This window comes from Lithobates pipiens, unplaced genomic scaffold (assembly GCF_037356315.1).
Source record: "Lithobates pipiens isolate NorthernLeopardFrog02 unplaced genomic scaffold, aLitPip1_a1.2 Scaffold_19, whole genome shotgun sequence".
Classification (NCBI taxonomy): Eukaryota; Metazoa; Chordata; class Amphibia; order Anura; family Ranidae; genus Lithobates; species Lithobates pipiens.
In genome coordinates, this window is record NW_027507764.1 from 168,862,356 (window position 1) to 168,885,964 (window position 23,609).

Genomic DNA, 23,609 nt, shown 5'->3' on the forward strand with positions numbered 1-23,609 from the left:
GTAATGATTGTACCAGGAAATGGCTCACAGCTTCTCCCCAGCCAATGAGGACAGAGGGGTCTGGACTGTGGAAGATAAAGTAGAAGTCTACTATTGGAATGTGGTTGTGGGGCCCTAGGGCAGATCAGAGCTGGTCTTTGTGGAGGACATGATAATAATAAAACAGGGAGGCTGCAGAGTCCTGGAGCTAGGGGCGGGGTTGCGATTGTGACCCCTGCAACGCCTTATGCTACGCCCACGTTCCTACCATAATATAACCAAAAGAAACCGGCACCAGTCTAGTCCCAAAATACACTAAATCCTTAAGGGCCGGTTCACACAGCGAGGCGCGGCGAGGCGTCTCCGACTTGCCTCGCCGCGACCTGCGGGGACCTCAGCGGCGACTTGCAGAGGACTTCTGTATAGAAGTCAATGCAAGTCGCCCCCGAAGTCGCCCAGAAGTAGTACAGGAACCTTTTTTCTGAGTCGGAGCGACTCGAGTCGCTCCTCTCAGAACGGTTCCATTGTACAGAACGGGGGCGACTTGCGGGAGCGAGGCGAGTCGTGTCGCCTCGCATCGCCTCGCTGTGTGAACCGGCCCTAATTCCCCATCTAATTTATTGCTCTTTAATATTAGAAATTACAGTGGATTTTTTTTTTCTATGGTCTGAAGTATTCATCAGATGTCACCTGTATCTTGCTTAGCTCAAAACAGATTCCTATAAATTTTAAATGAATACAAGAGGTGGAAGAAATCTTGTCTTCATATACATTTTATATCTGTTATTGGGCAAAAAAAGAACAAGTTATTTAAAAAATGGGTTTTCTTTTCCCTTTTTAAAAACTATTTCTGTTCTCACTAATACGGTTTATCTAACGTGGGAAGTAAAAAGACCCCTATAGGTGAAATCACATGCCTATTGTATACCCTGTGGGGAAGCTTGGTGAATAAACAGGTTGTAGGATCAGTTCATATCCTTTACTTAATCCAGGTGCTTGTACGAGGACATGAACACGGGGTGTGAGCGGAAATGGCTGCGTGTATCTGCACTTCAACAGTGTTGTAACCAGATGTTTACAAACCATTTTGGCCACAGTGATGGGGCTTGGGTGCTAAACGCCCTGGCTGACAGATGGTGATCCCTACCCTTTAACGGGTATAGCATGTGATGTAAAAAAAAAAAAAATAGATTTCTCTGTTGCTTACTTTAATAAAGCTTGGAGAAACATTGCTGCAATGCTTTTGGACCCGTGTAGCTTTTAATTGTCACTAAAGAATAATTAACACAATTTGGCCAGGAAAGGTGTAAATGTGTGTGGGTGTAGTGAAGTTAATGAACTAGTTTTTCCACTCTGAGGTCTGTAGACAAATGACTTGATAGTCCAAAGCTTCTTCTCCCTGAGCAATTACTCACGTTCAACTTCATCTTTTAAACCAGCTTTTTTTTTTTCTTGCAAATTGTCTATCAGGCTCTAGAGATAACTTGAGCCTCTGCCCACCTTCACAGTGTACCACTTTGTTTAATCTTCCGTATCCTAAGACAAGCAATGATTTACTAAAGGATTTGAGAATGTGTGAAGATTCACTTCAATTACCCAATGATGTGAAAGGAATCCTTTATTTTGCTGTCCATGATTGCATAATAATTTGAAGTGAATATTCAAATTGTTTTGTAAATGTACTTAAAAATATTGCTGTTTTTGCCTCGTACCACCTTTAAAAGTGGCTAAGGTTTGCCTTAGTTGGTGCAAATTTCATTCCTGCAGCCACAGATTGCACGATTCCCCTATCAACCCAGACAGCACTGACAGGAGAATTACACCTGCCGGAATTATCACTAGTAGCTATAGCAACCGCTTGCGATAATCGGAAGTGAATAGGGCAGGCTGGTTGTACCCAAGTTGATCAACGTTTTATGTTCAGCCTACCCATTAATGGTTTGAATCTGCTGAAACGGCTTGGATTCAAACCGTGTATGGTCAGTCTAAGATTCAGAATAGCTGATGCTATGACATCTCAATCTGGCCATTTTATGCTGATGGGCATTATTATTTGGTTTTAAATAATGTGGCCTTCTACGTGATCTGAGTCCCATGTAGTTATTCACTGGATAGCCTTTGCAACCCAAATCATTCAGCTTCTGTAACTTTTCCTATGCAGTGACCGTGCAGATGAAATTCAGGTTATAGGTCCCCAATATTTGAGAATTGATAGTTTATTGCTACATTGCTCAATAGGGTAGGGGTCTTCATTACATTAGAGAACCTATTGTTAACAGGCGAAATGCCCATTAGAAAAATGTTATCTGGCCCATAAGAGTGTTCCTAAGCTGGCTGTAGACAGTTCGAATCTCAGCTGGTTAAGCAGGTATCAGCTGAGATTCGAACCATGTACAGGCAGGCTGAAAGTACCCAAGTTGTTATAGCCGCTAGCAATCATCACTGTCTTCTCCTGGTTGGGATGGCTTACCTGCCACCCTAACACAACCCTCTCAAACCCCCCCCCCCCCCCACCCACTGTGTTTATAAAGGGGGTGGGGGGGGGGGGGGGGTTGAAAAGCTCACATGTGACATAAAACCTTGGCAAAGGATTTCCTAGTGTCTGGTGCTGCCAAGAGTACAGCAGTCTATTTTCAATTGGGCTACTTTCACACTGAGGCATATTTCAGGTGCCAAAGGGCTAAAAATAGCACCTGAAAAAATGCCTCCCCTGCAGCCCCATTGTGAGAGCCCAAGTACTTTCTAACGTCCTGCAAGCGCACTGCCACAGTGTGAAAATCCTGCAAGCAGCATCTTTCGGGGGTTGTGGGAGCGGTGTACAAACCACTCCACTCCACCGCCCCTGCTATTGAAGTCGATGGTCACTGCTGTCAAAGTGCTTTGGCAGCGGCGCTTTGCGGGTGCTTTTAACCCTTTATTCAGCTGCTACCAGGGGTTAAAAGCTCCCTGCCAGCGGCCAAAAAGTGCCGCTATAACAGCAGTATAGCGCTGATAAAATTAGTGGCGCTTTACCATTAGCGTCCCTCCGCCCCAGTGTAAAAGTAGCCTAAGATAGATCTGTCTTGTAGGACACCTTTTTGTCTCTCCTTAGCTCGCTAACAAGTGAGAGTTGCTGTGTAGTCCAACTGGATAGAACTCGCCCATGTTCACAACGTAGCTTGGGATTTTAGTGCAGCAAATGCAGTTACCGGAAGTTAGGGGCTCCTTGGCTTTTTGACAGGATCACCAGGTAGTTTTCTGCACTTGCAGCATTTGTAATGAGAAAAACACAAGGAAAGATGCATGTATTAAAGAGTTTAACACATTTTGTTCTTTTATATAAATCGGGAAAGACCTCCATTCTTTAATGTTAAAACAAAGTCAAAATCTTGCATGATTTTATTTTTAGTAATACGATTAAGGTTTCAGTGGATTTGAACAATTTTTAATTCCCTAATCAAACCGTTTTTGTTAATGGGTTGGTTTAAAACAAACAGCATTTTCTTTGTGAATAAAGAATGCTTAACTTGTAACCCTGGATTATTTGCAAAAATTAAAAAGGACATTAGATGATTAAAAGTCACTTGGATTTCTAAGGTTGTTAATTATAGATGTAGTACAATTTGAAACCTCCAGAAATTTCTTAATTGGTGTCTATGATGCATTTTAAATTCTACACACTCATTTGTATTTTTTTTCCCCCCTTTTCATACAGATATTGAATTGCTTGAAAAGTAGGTTTTTAATATCTACATTCATTGCATTGTATTGTATTAAAGAGGTTGTAAACCTCCATGGGGATGTTGTACCTTTAGGTAAGCCTAGAATAAGGCTTACCTATAGGTACTGTAAATATTTCCTAAACGTGAGCCATTCAGGAGATATTTACTGCTAACTGTGACGATAATGTCACCGGTGCATGCGCTCGGAAGGAATGGCGTTAAGTGCACCGTGCCCGGTGGGAGTGACGTCACACGGCTCCAGCCAATCAAGAGCCAGAGTCCTCAGCCCCTGGAAACAATACGGCCAAAGATTCATTTGGGCTTAGTTTTGCAGGTGTCGTATAACGTGCTAGTATGCGGTGCATACTAGCACATTATGCCTTCACTTTGCAGGGGAAAAAGGGAATAAAAACCCACCCACCAAGGTTTACTTCCTCTTTTATTTTAACCACTTCCCGACCAGCGCACGACGATGTACGTCGACAGAATGGCACGGGCAGGCATATTGGTGTACAGGTACGTCCAATATTCAATGCCGCCCTGCCATCGGGAGCGCGCCGCCGCCGGTCGGGACCCCTGTGAGTCCGGTCGCGGGACCCGCGGACTCGATCGCCGCGGGCATTCCCACGATCGTCTCACGGAGCGGCCGAATGGAGGAAATGCTGTGTAAACAACATTTCTCCATTCTGCCTAGCAACTAGTGACGCTGATCTCTGCTCCATGTGATTGGAGCAGAGATCAATGTTCACTAAATGAAAGCCCAACCCCCCCCACAGTTAGTAACAGACCCCTAGGAACACTTAACCCCTACACTGCCACCCACTGGTTAACCCTTTCACTGCCAGTGTCATTTACACAGGAATCGCTGCATTTATATAGCAGTGATTACTGTATAAATGACAATGGTCCCAAAAATGTCCGATGGGTCCCCCACAATGTCGCAGTCACAATAAAAATCGCTGATCGCCGCCATTACTAGTAAAAAAAATATAAAAAATTATTAATAAAAATGCCATAAAACTATCCCTATTTTGTAAACGCTATAACTTTTGCGCAAACCAATCAATAATCGCTTATTGCGATTTTTTTTTTTTACCAAAAATATGTAGAAGAATACGTATCGGCCTAAACTGAGGGAAAAAAATGTTTTTTTATATATTTTTGGGGGATATTTATTATAACAAAAAGTAAAAAATGCGTTTTTTTTTCAAAATTGTCCTATTTTTGGTTATAGCGCAAAAAATAAATACTGCAGGGGTGATCAAATACCACCAAAAGAAAGCTCTATTTGTGGGAAAAAAAGGACGTCAATTTTGTTTGGGAGCCACGTCGCACGACCGCACAATTGTCAGTTAAAGCGACGCAGTGCCGAATGGCAAAAGGGGGTCTGGTCTTTGACCAGCAAATTGGTCCGGTCTGCAAGTGGTTAAGCAGGTTACACATTTCCTCAAGTGTAGAATGTGCACCTCTGATAAGCATAGCAAACTACAGGATAGCCTTATGGGACTAGGTTACCTGTGACTACCGATGGCAAGCACCATTAAACTTATTTTTTTTTTTTTTTTTTATAAGAATATTTTTTTATTTTATTTATTTTTTTGTGTGTGTGAGAAACTTGAAGTGTCAGTTCTCAGAATTTTATGTTGACTTTCTGGATTCAGTATTTTAAACTCTTAATACATAGATGAGGACTTTCATCATCTGCATTTTTTACTTTTTAAGTCAGAAACTATTGAATCCATGGAGTCCACAGAACAGCCTTCCAGTGTTTCAGAAGGAGGTCAACAAATGACAGCCCACATATTTCTGTCTTGATAGGTTTACTTCTACCAGCAGACTGTGACTACTTTTATGGCCTACAGGCAGGCCCAGTTTGTAGAGAACATTGTGACTGCTGGACACTGTTCTGTGTGGACAAGAGTACTAGGATGTACTGTGTAAAAAGTGGAAGCGCTTAAGAAAAAGCGTGCAACCTTTCATAGAAATTTCCTAGCACCGGACCTTTGCACATGGTTTGACATTTTCTTTTCTAAGAAAATGCATTTGTATTGTAGACAGTATCTTACAGTTTACGTGCATTGAATTGACATGCATTCATGAAAGCAAACTTAAAAGCATAATTTTAGTACTGGTGCACCAAGTTCTAAAAATTCAGAATGCACTTGGCCGAAACCAAATTTTTTTTTTTTTTTTTTTTTTAAATATATACTTTTATAAATTTTTTGCATTCGACTTTTTAATTAATATCATGAATTTAAATTAATATATATTTGTCGGCCGTTTAGCAGTGTTAAAAATCCTGCTTGCTAAATTTTTGGTGCATATTTGGTCACTTAACCACAGAGAGAAACAATTGAACTGCATTGAAAATGCAGCAAGAACCCTTCTTTAATGCACCCGTGTTGCGTTTTTGATGCATTTTTATTTTTGTCCCATACCTAATGAATAACGCCATAAGTAAAGTAAAATCACAGGTGTTTTCGGCAGCCATTATTGTCCCTTTTTATTTTTTGTTCTGCACAAGGCTGAACGCCCCATTTTTGACCAATAATTTTCGGCACATCACTAAATTTTAGGAAAATGCTATAGACAGCTTCTCAGAGGTAGGGAAACCATAAGAAATGTACAGCTTCAGTAGGTGCCACTCGAGTCGGGGGGGGGGGGGGGGGGGGGGGGGGCTTGATCCTATATGAAATACTAAAACTACTTGAAGAGAGCAAATGGCGATGGAAAATTTGACCACTTAAAGCAGGAGTAAAGTCCATTTTTTATTTGTACCTATATAAGGCTTACATGTAGGTACATTAAATATCTCCTAAACGTGCACCTTTTTAGGAGATATTTACTTTAGTAGCAGCACGTCACCGATCCATGTGCTCTGAATGGAGTGTGGGGTCCATTCAGAACTGTGTCATGGCCTTGACTCACATGTGCATGCACAGGAGTGATGTCGCCTCTGCTCAGCCATTCAAATGGGCGAAATTGTGAACCCAGTGAAGATGGAAGCCTTGAATGGCACGCAGCTGGAGGGCTTTGTTTTAAGGAAAGTTTGTTATAATGTGCTAGTATGCACCTCATAGTAGCACATTTTGACATCAGCGCAGAGGCTAAGGGGTTAGCACTTCTGTCCTGCAACACTAGAGTCGGTTCGAATCCCATCCATGGCATTACTTTGCTGGAGTTTGCATGTCCTCCGGGTACTCTGGTTTACTCTAAAACGCCAAAGACCTGCTGGTAGGTTAATTGGCTCCTGTCTAAACTGACCCTAATATATGTATGAATGTGAGTTGAGGACCTTAGATTGTAAGCTCCTTGAGGACAGGAACTGTTACTGTACAATATACAGTGGATATAAAGTCTACACACCACTGTTAAAATGTCTGGTTTCTGTGATGTAAAAAAGAGAGGCCAAGATAAATAATATCAGAACTTTTTCCACTTTTTTTTTTTAATGTGACCTATAAACTGTCCCACTCGGTTGAACAACAAATTGAAATCTTTTAGGTGGAGGAAAAGAAACTAAAATGATATGGTTGCGTAAGTGTGCACACCCTTAAACTAATACCTTGTTAAAGCATCTTTTCAGTTTTATTACAGCACTCTGTCTTTTTGGGTATGAGTATCAGTATGGCACATCCCAACTTGGCAATATTTGCCCACTCTTCTTTGCAAAAACACTCCAAATCTGTCAGACTGCGAGGGCGTCGCCTTTACACAGCCTTTTCAAATCACCCCACAGATTTTCAATCAGATTCAGGTCTGGGCTTAGGCTGGACCATTCCAAAACTTTAATCTTCTGGTGAAACCATTCCTTTGTTGATTTTGGATGCATGGTTTTGGTCGTTGTCATGCTGAAAGGTGAAGTTCATCTTCCTGTTCAGCTTTCTAGCAGGAGCCTGAAGGTTTTGTGCCAATATTGACTGGTATTTGGAACTGTTCATAATTCCCTCTACCTTGACTAGGGCCCCTATTCCAGCTGAAGAAAAACTGCCCCAAAGCATGATGCTGCCACCACCATGCTTCTGTGGGTATGGTGTTCTTTTGTTGATGTGCAGTGTTTTTGACGCCAAACATATCTTTTGGCATTATGGCCAAAAAGTTCACCCTTGGTTTCATCAGAACATAACACATTTTCCCACATGCTTTTGGGACACGTAAAATGCAAAATTTAGCCTGGTTTGGATGGTTTTCTTCGTAGGAAAAGGCTTCCATCTTGCCACTCTATCCCATAGCCCAGACATATAAAGAATACAGGAGATTGTCACATGTTCCACACAGCCAGTACTTGCCAGATGTTCGTGTAGTGTCTTTAATGTTGCTGTAGGCCTCTTGGCAGCCTCCCTGACAAGTTTTCTTCTCGTCTTTTCATAAATTTTGGAGGGACGCCCAGTTCTTGGTAATGTCACTGTTGTGCCATATTTTCTCCACTTGATGACTGTGTTCTATGGTATATCTAATGCCTTGGAAATTATTTTTTACCCTTCTGCTGACTGATGTCTTTTAACAATGCGATCCCTCTGATACTTTGGAAGCTCTGTTGACCATGGCTTTTGCTGTAGGAAGCGTAGTAAAGTAAATGTCAGGAAAAACCTACTAAAACAGCTGAACTTTATTTGGGGTTAATCATAGGCACTTTAACCACTTCCGGACCAGCTCACGACTATATACGTTGGTACTTTTGAAGGAGGATATCATTGTTATGGCAGCAGCTAGCTGCCATAACTTCAGTATCCTCTTCTTCAGTGAGCAGTCCGGTTTAAGATGAGATAAAAGGGGTCTCTGCAGCAGATTTGCCGCAAGATCACTTTTATTGGTGGCTGGAGAGCCCCCCCCCTGTACGCCACTCTCTGGTCCCCTCCCCTTACCGGAGCCATGGGCAGCAGTGAAGGCGATCGAGTCCTTCCTGTGGCTGACATGGAGACAAGTGAGAGGAAGCTGGCCCCCACCCATCTTCATTTCATTGCATGGTGGGGGGGGGGGGCAATGTCAAAACGTCACTTCTGTCCATAGCTCTTAAAGGGCCATTTTTTTTTTTTTTGCATTTTAGTCTAAATATGAGATCTGAGGTCTTTTTGACCCCATATCTCATATTTAACCACCTCAATACAGTGCAGTTACACCCCCTTCCTGACCAGACCAATTTTCAGCTTTCAGCGCTCAGTTTGAATGACAATTACTCAGTCATTCAACACTGTACCCATATGAAACTTGCGTCCTTTTTTCCACACAAATAGAGCTTTCTTTTAATGGTATTTAATCACTAGTGGGTTTTTAATTTTTTGTGCTATAAATAAAATAAAACGAAAAATGCCTTTTTCTTTGTTTCTGTCATAAATTTTTCTTCATAAATTTTGGCCAAAATTAATACTGCTACCCATCTTTGGTAAAAATAACCCACATTAGTATATATTATTAGGTCTTTGTGAAAGTTTTATAGAGTCTACAAACTATGATCACATCTGATCAGGCCTTCAGTACATCAGGTGTACCTCATTTCTTGAGACACTAACAAGTACAAATACCCCCCAAATGACCCCTTTTTACGAAGTAGACATTCCAAGGTATTAAGTAGCATGGTGACTTTTTTTTAAGTTGTAATTTTTTTCCCACAATTCTTTGCAAAAAGTTTTTTTTTTGTGTTATAAAATGACCATTTTTTATTTTTTTTTTTTTTTTTTTTTTAAGGTTTTCTCTCACACACAGCATATGCATACAACAAATTACACCCCAAAATACATTCCGCTACTCTTCCCGAGTATGGCGATACCACATGTGTGAGACTTTTTTACACAGCCTGGCCACATACAGAGCACCAACATTGATGTAGTACCTTCAGACGTTCTACGAGCAAAAATGGCGCATCTCATTTCTCAACCACCTTTTTGGAATATGTGGAAAAATGAAAACGCATTTTTTTTTTTTATACAAAATTGTCAATTTATAAGATATTTCTAACACCTCGCATGTATATAGCAAAAATTACAAAATATATTCTGCTACTCTTCCCGAGTATGGCGATGCCACATGTGTAGGACTTTTACACAGCCTGGCCACATAGAGAGGCCGAACATTGAAGTAGTACGTTCAGGCATTCTAGGAGCATAAATGACACATCTCATTTCATTCCTACCTATCACACTTTTGAAGGTCCTGGACCACCAGGACAGTGAAATTACCCACAAAATGACCCCATTTTGGAAAGCAAACACCCCAACGTATATTCTATGAGACATGGGCTGCAAATAGGTACTCTGGTACTCTGGTGACAGGTACTTGTTTACTCTGGCCTGGTGACAGGTACTTGTTTACTCTGGCCTGGTGACAGGTACTTGTTTACTCTGATGGCCTGGTGGCAGGTACTTGTTTACTCTGATGGCCTGGTGGCAGGTACTTGTTTACTCTGATGGCCTGGTGACAGGTACTTGTTTACTCTGATGGCCTGGTGACAGGTACTTGTTTACTCTGATGGCCTGGTGACAGGTACTTGTTTACTCTGATGGCCTGGTGACAGGTACTCGTTTACGAAGATGAACTGTAACGGGTACTCGGGTACGAAGATGGGGCGTGACGGGTACTCGGGTACCCTGATGGGCCGTGACGGGATCACAGCCGATCACGTGGGTAAACAGCCGGCCAATGGCTCACGATCGCGCCGTGCACAGTAGGGGTGTGACCATTTGTGATCAGCCGTGACTTCATCACGGCCGATCACGTTGTAAACAGCCATAACCAATGGCTGTTCACCCCCTTCGGTGGCGAGCGGTGTCTTCGTGACACGCCGCCACCAAAGAAACGGATGCGCGCACACGATTGTGCGCATTCCCTCTTTAAATGGGAGGCCGTCATATGACGGCCTCCCACCACAATAGGTGTGCCGCCTGGCCGTCATTTGGTCAGCAACTAGTTAAGGGGTCCTGCCATGCTTTTTTTTTTTTTTTTTTTTTTTTTTTTTTTTTATTTATATTACAAGGGTTGTTTCCGACAAGCTTGCATGCAGAAGTGAATGCATACTGCCTGCATATGAAAACTGTGTTCAAACCACGCATGAGGTATTGCCGCGATTGGTAGAGCAAGAGCAATAATTCTAGCCCTAGACCTCCTCTGTCACTTAAAACATGCAACGTGTAGAATTTTTTAAACGTCGCCTATGGAGATTTTTAAGGGTAAAAGTTTTTGCCATTCCACGAGCGGGTGCAATCTTGAAGCGTGACATGTTGGGTATCAATTTACTTGGCGTAACATTATCTTTCACAATATAAAAAAAAAAAAAAAATGGGTTAACTGTACTGATGTCTTGGTGTTGTGTGTGTGTGTGTGTGTGTGTGTGTGTGTGTGTGTGTGTGTGTGTGTTTTTAATCCAAGTGTATTTTTTCAAAAAAAGTGTGCTTTTAAGACTGCTGTGCAAATACGGTGTGACAGAGTATTGCAATGGCTGCCATTTTATTCTCTAGGGTGTTAGAAAAAAAAAATGTACTTGTAAACCACAAATCTCAGAAAAAGTGGTTAAATGATGGCAGGTGTATACTGACTCCTATCTAACACGAGTTAATTCTGAACACCGCTACATTCCCAGTTATAAGAGGGTGTGCACACTTATGCCCCATACACACGATGAGATTATCGGACGAATGATCGTCCGTTTTTTTATTGCATGCTAATCTCAGATCGAATCTGAGTTTACTAAAGTCACAAATTCCCGCACGACAGAAAAAAAATTCGGAAGTGATGTCATGTGTTGTAATGCATTTGTATTGCATTTTCGAACGATGGCTGTACTGATTAAACGAAAATCGTACGATTTGGCATCGTACGAAAAAAATTTCCGTGCATGTCTGATAGAATAATATCGGATGTACTGTCCTAATCGGCTCTCGAAAGCTCTGTACTAACGATCCGATTATCGTACGATCGCTTCGAAAGCGGTATTTTCCGTACGTATTTCGGATCGTGTGTACGGGGCATTAGGCTTGAGTCACACCTATGCATTTTTAGTGATTTTTGCAGATTTGCGTTACAGAACATGTTCCATAGGAAACCATGGTGAATGGACTGTAGTGCAAATCTGCAAAAAGCACTAAAAATGCATAGGTGTAAATCCAGCCTTATGCACCCGTCACAGAAACCTGACTTTTTAACAGGGGTGTGTAGACTTTTTAGATCCACTGTATGTGTAAATTAACATCGCTATATAAGTGCCTGTAATAAATTTAAAAAAAAATGATCCTGCAGGGGCCCAATTTATTTTTTTGTGGTTTAATGCCCCTTTAAAGATCACTGAAAATAAGTTTTATGCATTTGATTTTGATGAGGTCTTCAAGCTCCTTACCTGAATGTAGCAACCCTGCCACATTCAGAAACCAAGACCAAACTGTTAGTAGGTTATATTTAGAGATCTTGAATGCTCTTTTAGAATCTATAGCAACGTTTTTGGACCATATTTCCTCATGAGTCGCCCCCATCCCAACTATAAATATCTCTACTTGTGTAAAATCTCATTACGTAATATTGAACATACTCCATAGGTTCACTCATTTGCAATTGCTGTCTTGCTCCCTGTAGGAGCTGCACAGTGGCTTCTATTTATGGGATGGATGATGGTTTCGAATTTTTATTTATTTATTTCTCATTCTCTATGTTCTTATAGATGTTCTTTCTAAAGCATATTTTGTATTTTTTGCAATGCATTAAAATTGGATAATAAAGCGGTTTCCTTACTAATCTTTGATCATTTCCCCTACAGGTGTACCCAGGATTGATGGTGACAGCTGGCCTTATTCATTGGATTTTAAATATGCTAAACATCACAGTCCACATCCGAGATGTATGCGTGTTTCTCGCACCAGTTTTCAGCGGCCTTACATCAATTTCCACCTTCCTGCTCACCCGAGAACTGTGGAACCAGGGAGCAGGGCTTCTAGCCGCCTGTTTCATTGCTATAGTGCCAGGCTACATATCCCGATCAGTAGCTGGATCTTTTGACAATGAAGGCATTGCTATTTTTGCACTGCAGTTTACATATTATTTGTGGGTAAGTAATTGGATTTTCCTCTTCCCTGTAGCCTTTCTCCACGCTCTGGCAGAGAAACAATAACTACCTTTATGAACTGCATAAATTGTCTGCACGTTCATCTGCATTTTCCTCACACACCACTGGCTTTTTAACATTACCCCGTCACAATTTTAAGGAATGAATAGAAATAAATACTGCTGGTTTTCAGAGGAATTTCTGTGCAAAGCCATTGCCAACCCCCCCCCCCCCCCTTTTTATTTTTTTTATTTATTTTTTTAACATGTTACTGTCAGCCAAAATCTATTTCAAAATTCTGCCATCTCTCCTGAGCTGCCTTGAGCGGTGTTCAAACTTTCACCCTCAGATTTGTGATACTTTTGCTTTTTATATAGTTCAGACGGGCTCTTCTAAATGCAAATTACTGTTCGAAAAGTTTCATTTCTGGAACAGACATCTCTATTTGGTAGGCACAGCATGCCATGCTAGTCTACCAGATCATTAATGAAGATGATGCCATTATTGGTTGTAGCTAAATTCTATAAATTTGTTTAAATCACTTCGTGCTTGGAACTTGATTTACTATGACTATTAGTTACTGCACATTAATGTTTTGACATTAATATATATTTAAATGCATTAATGATGTGGAGTATGTTTTGAGTTTTGCAGGAAGCATGGTTTCACTTTAATGCAGCCAGGAAACTGTCATTTATGCAGGAATTGCTTTTTTTGCACTAGGCCATGTTATTCAGGCTAAAGTATGTGAAGGCTGACATGTCTTTGCTTTAGAATTAACCAAAAAAAAAGCCACCACTGTAAGCCATATACCAACTACTTCAAAGAACTTTATTAATCTACTTGCATCACAAACTCCTCCTAGATCCTTGCACTCTGACAAGACTAGCCTTAATCGCAGAGTAAGTGCCGGTTCACATTCTTGCGGTGCGAGAACCCTGCGAATCAACTGCGGGTTCCTGCATCACACCCGACACGTACGGCAGTTCACACTGCCATATGCAAACTGCTGGGGCGTGTCATATGTTAACGACACCCCCATTTCAGCTTGCATATCGCACTGCAAACTGACAGTTCGGACATGAATCCGATCGCATATGTGTGAACACACATGCAATTCATTTCGGGTCTGAACATAAAGGGTCCTGTGCGTGTTTGGACCGAATGCGGTGCGATATCAGCTAGGGGGCAACGGATAAATAAAACTCACTGATCGGATCATTTTTCGGATCAGCAAATAATTGAATTTGCAAAAACCTGTGAAAATTCCACCACCATATAGTCCCCACTGTAATATCCACATCTCCCCCACTGTAATATTGGCTGAGCATGGCTGGGTATCACAGGGTATGGTGGGATGGCTGTGACTATAGTTGTCAGAGCAGCGCTGCAGGCACTACAGATCCAGCCCCCACAGCGCTGCTGCCACTCGATCTCTCCCCTCCACTGTACAGATCAGTACACAGAGGGGAAAGAGGAACCGGCGCCATGTCACATTTGTTTACAAGTGATGGGTCCATCATTTGATGGAGCGATCACATTGTAAACGGCCGCCAGGTGTATAAAGATGGCCGCTTCTCCGGAGCTAGGCTGAAGCCGCGGCCTTTCCTAAGGCCGAGGCAGCGGAGCGTTCGCACCGATCTGAATAGGGTGACCCGTTGCACCCCTAATATCAGCCATACTATTTGTGTGGCTGACATCGCACCACACAGACATCGCATGTAATATGAACAGCAGTGGCGCTGCAAATTACATGACTGAAAAAAATCGCAGGTGATATAATTTGCTCAGTGATTGCAGTATTCTAGTCTACATCTTCCCAAGGTAATACATAAAACCTGGCCTGTTAGTGGGCCCTGAGGACAGGGTTGATGACCACTGGTGTAGACCACTCAAGATCCTCCACACAATGTCAAACCATATCTTGTTTCTACTGGTTCCATAAAACTCTTAGATGACATTTACAATTTAAATCAAACCAATTGTTGGGCGATCTTGGGTATCCCATTCCAGTCACACATTTATTTGCAATAAATGCTAAGATTTTGAAATGACTGAAGTTGCATGAGTTAAAATGTCCAGTTTTGTAGGATTATGTTGGCCTCCCTTTGTGTGTCTGTGCTTGCTGCTGTATAAGCAATCAGCACACAAACACCGAGCATAGTATGAATACGCCATATCTGATCTATCATGAGAGGAAATGAGCAGGACCTGAATGCTGCATTAATGGCACAGATTAAATCTTTTGAAAAGGAAGCTGTATTTCGTGTTTGTATTAATCATTTTATAGAGCAGCTAATACTTCTAGTGCAAAGGAGTGATTTGCATATAAACATCCTTTTTCTTTGTGGACATAAATGCCATTTTATTTTTGAAGCAGAGCTAAAACCAAATACAGGTCCTTTTTTTAAATAAAACCCCCAAATTGAACAGGACTTTTTGCAATGTAGTCAAGCGTTTTTTCCGCAGGAAATGTCTGCTTATTTTCTACATTTGCAGAGGGGGAAAAAAAAACTGTACTAGTGTAATGGTAAAAGCTCAACTCCGGATTAGCAGCCATATAATAGAAAATAAGTACAGTATAGCCTAGTACACACTATCAGATTTTTTTTTATTTTTATTTTTTTTATTTTTTTATTTTTATTTTTTTACCGCTCAACTCAGTGGGTTGAAAGAAAAAAAAAAAAACCTCACAGTTCAGGTCGGAGCTGCTGTGCTAACAATATGATGTTAGTACAGTGACCTCCCCTGCTGTGCTATTGTGTTCCGACAGGGGGCAGCCCCCTGCTAGAACACTCCGGTCATTTCTCCCAGCCATTGGCTGAGTGTGCTGGTCGGGAGCTGGTCAGCTGCTGGTTTTACAGCATGCTTGTCAGACGGAAACTAGCCGCGAGGTCGGCTTCTGTTGGAGCGACTGCCCTACACACCTGCCGAATGTTGATCGTTTTTTTATTGAACCAACCAATGTTGCCCGGCAAGTATGCAGGAACTATTTTACCTGCCGGAGGATTTATGTGCGAGTATTTATGGCACCTGACAGCCCAGACAGGTTCTCAATCTCAACTGCAACAGTAGCACATTTTTCTGAGACTGAATAAAATGTGACACTACCAAGTGTAACTCCAGACAAAATATTTTGGGGACCGATGCTACCAGAACAGGAAGGGAGGGGGAAGTTTGTCCAGCTGGGGCACAGGCGATGGTGAAAGCATTTTAAGAGCTTCTAATTGCCTATCTCAGACAATGGTGCCACAAGGAACAAGATCAATTTTAAAGCCTGCAGGGGGAGGGGGGACTAACCCCTAGCATCTCTTAAAAATGGAAAACCTGCTCCGGTTGCAATACTCCTCCTCTCCAGCATTGTATTGTAGGCTCAGTAGCTCTGAGATCCACCACTAATGAGCATCATTCAACCAACTTTTTGTCGGCCAATGGTGACAAGGGCCCTCCCACACCCTGGACTCTTAGGAGAACACTCCAGAGATTGGCAATTGCATAGCTCTGTTCTCTGGAGGCTTCAGAATCGGTTCACCACTAGAGGAAAAATCATATGACAAAAATAGAGATGCCTTGAAAATACATATGTTTAAAGATTGGGGATGAAATAGAGGAAGTTCCAAAAAAAGGAAGCAAATATTTTGAGCGGGGTTTCATTTCAGGAAGACATTTTGCGTTTCAGAACTTTTTCATCTAAGATTTTAGGGAAGCAACCTTTCAAAAAGCTACACTATTATGTTGGTTATGATAAACTATTTAAAGTGGAATTACAGAGGCCTTCTCTTATCTACAAGACTGTATACTGGTTATTTGTAGATTTTTTTTTTTTTTTTTTTTTTTTTTTATTGGCTTTTCTAAAATCTTTGAAACTGTTTGCAATGCTTCCTTGAGCTTTCTAATGAGAGAATTGCATTTTTTTCCACCTTCTGTCTTCCTATGGCCTTATCCACATGGGGCATACAGTCCAATTGCTGCACCAAAGTGACATCCATGTGAGTGCACTGCACCAAACGAATCCAGGATGCATTCAGGGCCATGCACCCACATGGATGTCACATTGGGAACATCGGCTATGCTGTGTCCCAAATGACCGCAATGGGACTGCCTGCACAGGGATGCATGGAACCCTTGTGCAGGTAAATATGGCCCTCCAAAGTCGTACATTTGTGTATGCCCCATGCGAATGAGGCCTCCAACTAAAATTCCATGTGGGCCTAGCTCTGCAACTTTTTCATTTCCTTCTATTGAAGCTATTCTATTCGCAGTGTAGCAGTAAATTGTGTTTTCATTAATAAAATGTATTACAAAAAAGTCAACATTTTCCTGTAAAAGGCACTTGCCCCTATCCCATTCTGAATCGCTGGACATGCCACCTATTTCGTTGGCACACCTCAGATTGCGGCTCTTGAGTAGTGTCTGAACCGTGGAGATTGACCCTCCTGGTTTTCTTCCCATCCCTTCTCCCTATTCCTTTCTCCCTCCCCAACCCCTTAATTATCTATTAGTCTACCTCATCTGTGATTTCAGACTGGCTAACCCTTTCTTCAGTATGACCAAGCTCTATACCACACTTTTAGAACCTATTTGCTGTCTGTCCAACTGGAGACATTTTATTCTTTGGATTTTATTTTCACGGATACAGCCAGTCCTTGGGTTACAAACAAGACAGGTTCTGTAGGTTTGTGAAGTTAAATTTGTTTGCAAGTTGGAACAGGTACACCCCTGTAACGTTTGATCTTCTCTCTGTACCCCTGTTCAGAAGATTTCTCCTCTCTTCCTGTCCCTTTACAAATTGGATTTTTAAAATGTAGGGTTGTTGTGGAAACGAGGATTGGCATAAGCTTCAGTGGAGACACCTTTTTCAGTACATTCAGCCTGCCTATACATGGTTCATATCTTAGCCAGCCTTGGGTTATGATATACACTTGACTTTGGTTGAGCTAGCTTGGCTTAACTGAGCATTATTTCAGGATATGCGGCTAAAGTCGAGTGTTCTGGTTTTCTTTTATTACTTGCATTGCTCAGCTTTTGTTAGTTTTTTTTTTTTTTTTTGTACTTAATCACTTGTTGCAATTTTCTTATTGTGGCCTTGTGCGCTGTATGGTCTGCATAATGTCTGTAATATGCAAAGCCATAAACAAAGGTGTGTGTATGTATGTATATGTATGTATATATGTATGTATGTATATATATATATATATATATATATATATATATATATATATATATATATATATAATATTGTTACCCTTTAAAGCGTACAGTGTGTGTATAATATAATTTTTTTATTATTCTGTTCATCCTGCAAGGCAATATTGCATACTTTCACATTATGAAAGACTTGCCTTAAAACAAAGCCCTCCCGCGGCACACTGTCACTGCTGCAGAGTCTTCCATCTTCACTTGGTCTTCCTTCCAGGTTCATGGACTCCGGCTTTCTGACTGGCAAAGCCGCAATGCCGTAACTCCCGTGCATGCGCGCTGGAGTCTCGGCCGCTGCACACAGGAACGGCACAGGTATGCCCATCTTTCAGAGCTCATGCGCTGATATCACCGGCTGCTGCTCGCTAGATTTTACCTACAGGTAACCTTTTATTATAATCTTACCTGTAGGTAAAAAAAAAGTTTACTACCACTTTAAGGTCCGTTCACACCAGCCAGGCGTATTATACATGTGTTATTCGCAAGTCTACATGCATCAAGTTGGCAGCCCTAACGTTTCTCTACAAAACAAAATCACACCTGCTACATTTTTTGTATTGCAACCAAAACGCAGTATTGTGTTACCTGTTCTTGTGAGCTGCAATGCAGGTGCATTGTTGTATATTGGGTTACCTTTTAAAATGAATTGCAATGCAGTGCACCAACGCATTTTAATGTGCATACTGTAGTCCAATGGTGTAAATTAGTTCTTTAAAGTTTTTAAATCCACATTTGGTGAGAACAAAGTCAATCCTTCCCTGGGCGGTTACATAGATTGCAAATATTTTTTGCAAACTTTTTTTTATTGTAGGTTCCTGCTCTGTCTATAGAACATACATGCTTGATTTTGAGTTTGTTTAGCTTCAATAATATTCACTCTTGATGTTTTGTGCCAGAATATCTTTAATGAGGACTTTAGTACAGGCTCCTGTCACAGCAATATATCCTCCTGGCATTCTGGGCCATCATTTTGAAGGATTATTTATGTATAAAACTATAAAAATCCTTGCAACATGTTAATTTTTTATTAAAAAGTCTGGGCAGGGGTCTGGCGTGTCCTTTTTTTTTTTTCTCGGGTATGGATCGGGCCAGAATTTTTGCCTGAATTCGGACCTAAAACAGAGCCAAAGACGCACAGGACCCATGGAATGCACTTCGCAGCTGCCCCGGAGATGTGTGAACCTGCTCCATTGAGATGCTCACTCTCCTGCGAATTGGATGTGGAAAAACTCTGCATGCAATTTGCATATGTGAAAACCCAGCCTGAACGTGTGAAAAGATTGAATACTAGTTTAAGGCTTTTACATAGTGAATATAATTAGATTACCTGTACCAAAATAAGTACCAACACTAGTTAGTGGAATGGCTGCTTCCATTAAAGCCTTCTCACAAAGGTATTTTGCTTCATGGCAGACCCCTTTTAAAAGAAACGCATACTTTCTCTACATTAATAGTCATCTCTTTTTTTGCCTCTGGCTTTTGGAAGACCTTTTTTTATCTGAGGCCATGCCTTTATACATCTGACTGCTTTGATATATCCATCAGACCACACAGTTTGTAATGCATTTACATTCGTGTCTGCTGTTCTCGGCTGAGTTAAGGGTTTTCATTTGCGGTGCAGGCAGGCTTATACAGATAGCATTCTGAGTGGCACCTGGATGAGACTGCCTGCAGTCAATACGATTAAAAGCAAGCCCGTCTTGTAATATTACCAGTTTGCTGCTTTGGGGTCAGAAAATACATCTTAGGCCTGCAATTTCAATTGGAGCCTACAGAGACTTTGTGCCAGTCACAGGGATTAGACAATAATGCAATCGTTGAAATGTAAGTTTCTGGTAAATCTTGTTGCAGGAACAAAACCGATTACGTGTGTGTGTATAAGGAACATGTAATGCAAGAACTAGCACAGCAGAGTATACTGCATTTATGCAGAAGTATCTCGGAGGAAATTTCCTTTAGCTATACAGAAAGTTGCACCGCTGTATAGTAATCTCATGGAAAATATACACTCACCAGTCATCAATTGCTTGGTAACACAAATTGCTAATCGTCCAATCACATGGCAGAGACTCTATGCATTTAGACATCCTAGACGTGGCTAAGATGACTTGCTGAAGTTCAAACTAAATATCAGACTGGGGGGGAAAAAAAGGGGATTTAAAAGTTATTGTAAAGGCTCAATTCCCCCCCCCCCCCCCCCCCCCCCCCCATAAAAATAACAAATCTGTTCTACTTGCATGCCCTGTTGAAGTGGATTTCTACAGAGCAGCCTGCATCCTCCTCTTCCCGAGTCCCTCTTCTGTGATCCTGGCCCCTCCCACCTGGTCAGTGCCCCCACAGCAAGCAGCTTGCTATGGGGGCATCTGAGCTGAGTCACAGCTCCATATGCCCATTCAGACACGGAGCCCTGATTGGCTAGCTGACTTACACCAGCAGGAGCCACTGGCGCCGCTGCCGTGTCACAGCCAATCGTGAAGCAAAATCTGGATGGCTGAAACTCGGACATTGCTGGACATCGAGGGACTTCAGGTAAGTGTTAGGCTGGCTGCTGCACACCAAAAGCTTTTTATCTTCTAGATTGTAAGCTCTAATGAGCAGGGCCCTCTGATCCCTCCTGTATTGATTTGTATTGTAAGTGTACTGTCTGCCCTCATGTTGTAGAGCGCTGCGAAAACTGTTGGCACTATATAAATCCTGTATAATCTTCTTGATGCATAGAGGTCCTCCACACAGGGCGATTCCTGGTCCTGTTTACCATTATGACCAACAGTTAGTGATAGAAAGTGACACTGGTGACAACCAGGCATTCCCTCACATTAGATTTGCCCTGATTACCATTAGTTCAGTGGGACAGCCGGGTTACAGGTATTTGCAGAAGAATGGGCTGCAGTGGCTGGCTTCACTGTTTGCATTGTCACGGCTAGTTTCTCTACATCACAGGTACAGGTAATATTTATACAAGTTTAAAGTATATGTAAACAGAAAATCGCTTGCTGGTAAGTTACTCTGTTACTCCTGCACGTGCTGAGATACTTTGATCTGATAATCCTGTCGGTATGGGACTTCCTATCCTGGGTGACAGCACTTGTGTGTCAAAGGATCATTGTTGTCCTAGGATGCACATTCCTGAGGACTACAATCCAACACCTCCACCACACTCCCCATCAGACCTGCTCAGTAATGCCCCCCTGCCCAAGTAATCGGCTCCATTTATAACTTTATAACTTTTTTTTAAAGCCTTCCCAGATTCCACAGCCCAAATGGACACAACGCTGGTATCAAAAAGACACCAAATGTTGGAGAAGAAAGGCATTTTCAAAAATTATTTATATTTAAAAAAAAAAAAAAGGCACATTGATCAAGCACACATAAAAAGGCTTAACGGATTAGTATACCCTTACCAAAAACTGCATATGACGATAAGGGGGTGCCTGTACATAAAATAAACTGGGCAGCTCTGATTGAAGTTGAATAATGTCCTTGCTATAGGTGTAGGCCATTGATGTACCGTCCGGCTAGAATATTCCTAAGATGTTTCTAAGAGAGGCCTAGTGTTACTGTTTACCATCACAGGAGCAAGCTCTCACACTGAGCTCAGAGCTACTGCATATGGGAGGACAGAGTGTATGTGAGGAGGTTTGAATCGAAGAGCCCACTTCTGTGATGGTGAACAGTAATAGCTGGGCCTCTCTTGGCAATGTTCTGGGGCTTTTGCAGTCAGGCTTCATGAGGTGTGTAAATGGTCTAAATCGGGGGTCTCCAAACTTTCTACACAAAGGGGTCAGTTTACGGTCCTTCACACTTGAGGGGGGCTGGACTTGGAGCCAGTAGGAGTAGAAAATGTCCAGGGAGAGTAAACAATGCCCTATATTTTGGTCTCAGTGGAAGGTCTAGTGTGCCATTGTTGGTGTTAGTAGGAGGAATAATGCCCCCTAGTTGGTGGAATAGTACCCGATCGTTGAAGAGGAAAACCCATAGGGTGGCACTTTTAAGGCACTGCCGCATGGACAATGAAGTAGTAGTAGAATATTGTTAGACATTTATTATAAAACATATATAAAATGTTGCACATAGCCATGGATACAATGTGTACAGAAATGCAGAGAAAGCTACAATTTTCTGGACCCTATAGTACCCTATCAGTGTCATTTGGAGGAATTAGGCCCTTTTGTTGTCAGTGGGTGACGTTGGTGCCCCAGTGTTGGTCTGCGGCTCATTGTTTGACAATGAACGTAATTGTGCCCCATCATTGGTATCAGTGGGAGGAATTGTGCCCCATTATTGGTGTCAGCGGGAGAAATGAAGCTCCATTGTTGGTGTCGCCGGGAGAAATGAAGCTCCATTGTTGGTGTCGCCGGGAGAAATGAAGCTCCATTGTTGGTGTCGCCGGGAGAAATGAAGCTCCATTGTTGGTGTCGCCGGGAGAAATGAAGCTCCATTGTTGGTGTCGCCGGGAGAAATGAAGCTCCATTGTTGGTGTTGGCGACAGAAATGAAGCCCCATTGTCCAATCAAAATATATATCTATTCTTATATTTTAGGCGCATATACATGAAGCGGTGATTCCAGACACTCACCAAACATTTTCTGCTAGTGGTCTTTGAGGCGCTTGTGACAGTGATTCACCACTAGTGAATGTTTTGGAGAAAGTCCCATTCACTACTTTATAAATAGGTCTAATGCCCTGTGTGGATTCCCCCCCCCCGATATAGCTGTTAATACAACATAAATCGACTCCTGCACTTTGTCTGTATACAGGAGTTTTCTATAATAAATCACTGCTACTCTCTCGCAGGGTGTCTGGTATCGCCCCGCCCCCTGTCGTTTCAGCAGGTAGCCTGTAGGGGGAGTACCTACTGGGTCCCACAGGATATGTCTTTTATAGGACCATATCTGGGTTTGCAAATGCATTTAGTGCAAATTAAGGTCATTTATATGTTTTGGCTGTTGAGGAATAAATGTTTTTGTGCCTGGAGTTCAGCCTTAACTGCACACAAAGCTGATTTCATATTTTGGCTGTCAGTTGTGCAGGAAAGCTCTGTCTCGGCAAGGCTTTTGCGATGCATTTTTTATCATCTTTAGTAGATGATATCTGTTGACCCGAATAATCTAAATATAGTGTACTTGGTTTTGCACATTGTACATAGATTTGTGTTTTTCTCCTGGAAATTTTTCTTTTTAGTCTGTTTTAACACTTGCATATTTTTTTTTTTTTTTTTAAATAAAAATATAGAGCCAGCTGATTTTGTATGTACTGTCATGGTATCGCGATCACATACAACTTGATTTGTGGCATAGTAGATCACGACTCTTCAGTCTGGGAGTTTGCAGTTCTGGCTCTCCAGCAGCATAGTTCTCATTCTTGTTACATAACAAGCCTATAGGAGTCTCATTCTGATGCCTATATTAGGGCTAAAGATATGCACTCTGTTATACAGTAGAAAATGGAATGACCGCAGGAAAATGACTGTATGCCTTTTATTGTATACTTTACTTTTTTTTTTTTTTTTTCTTTTTTTTTTTTGTGACAGATGTATTTTCAAGGTTAATGGAAACCATAGGTGGAATTGCAGTGTACATAAACAATTTTTGCCCTGCTCATTGAGTTTTGTATGCAGATTCTGACTTTTCAGAGAATCGGTAATATATGCCCTTGGTTATCGCAAAGTGCAATGGAGACACTAGTGAGAGATACCCACATGACAG

At 41.7% G+C, this 23,609-nt stretch overlaps 1 protein-coding gene across 1 annotated transcript in view; it reads left to right on the top strand.

Annotated features, from left to right (window-relative positions):
• The window catches only part of STT3B (STT3 oligosaccharyltransferase complex catalytic subunit B), a 218,910-nt gene that overhangs the window by 86,230 nt on the left and 109,071 nt on the right, over positions 1-23,609 (top strand). The window contains exon 3 of the mRNA XM_077491460.1: positions 12,421-12,708. Within this exon, the coding sequence (XP_077347586.1) occupies positions 12,421-12,708 (288 nt within the window). The remainder of the gene's footprint in view (positions 1-12,420; positions 12,709-23,609) is intronic.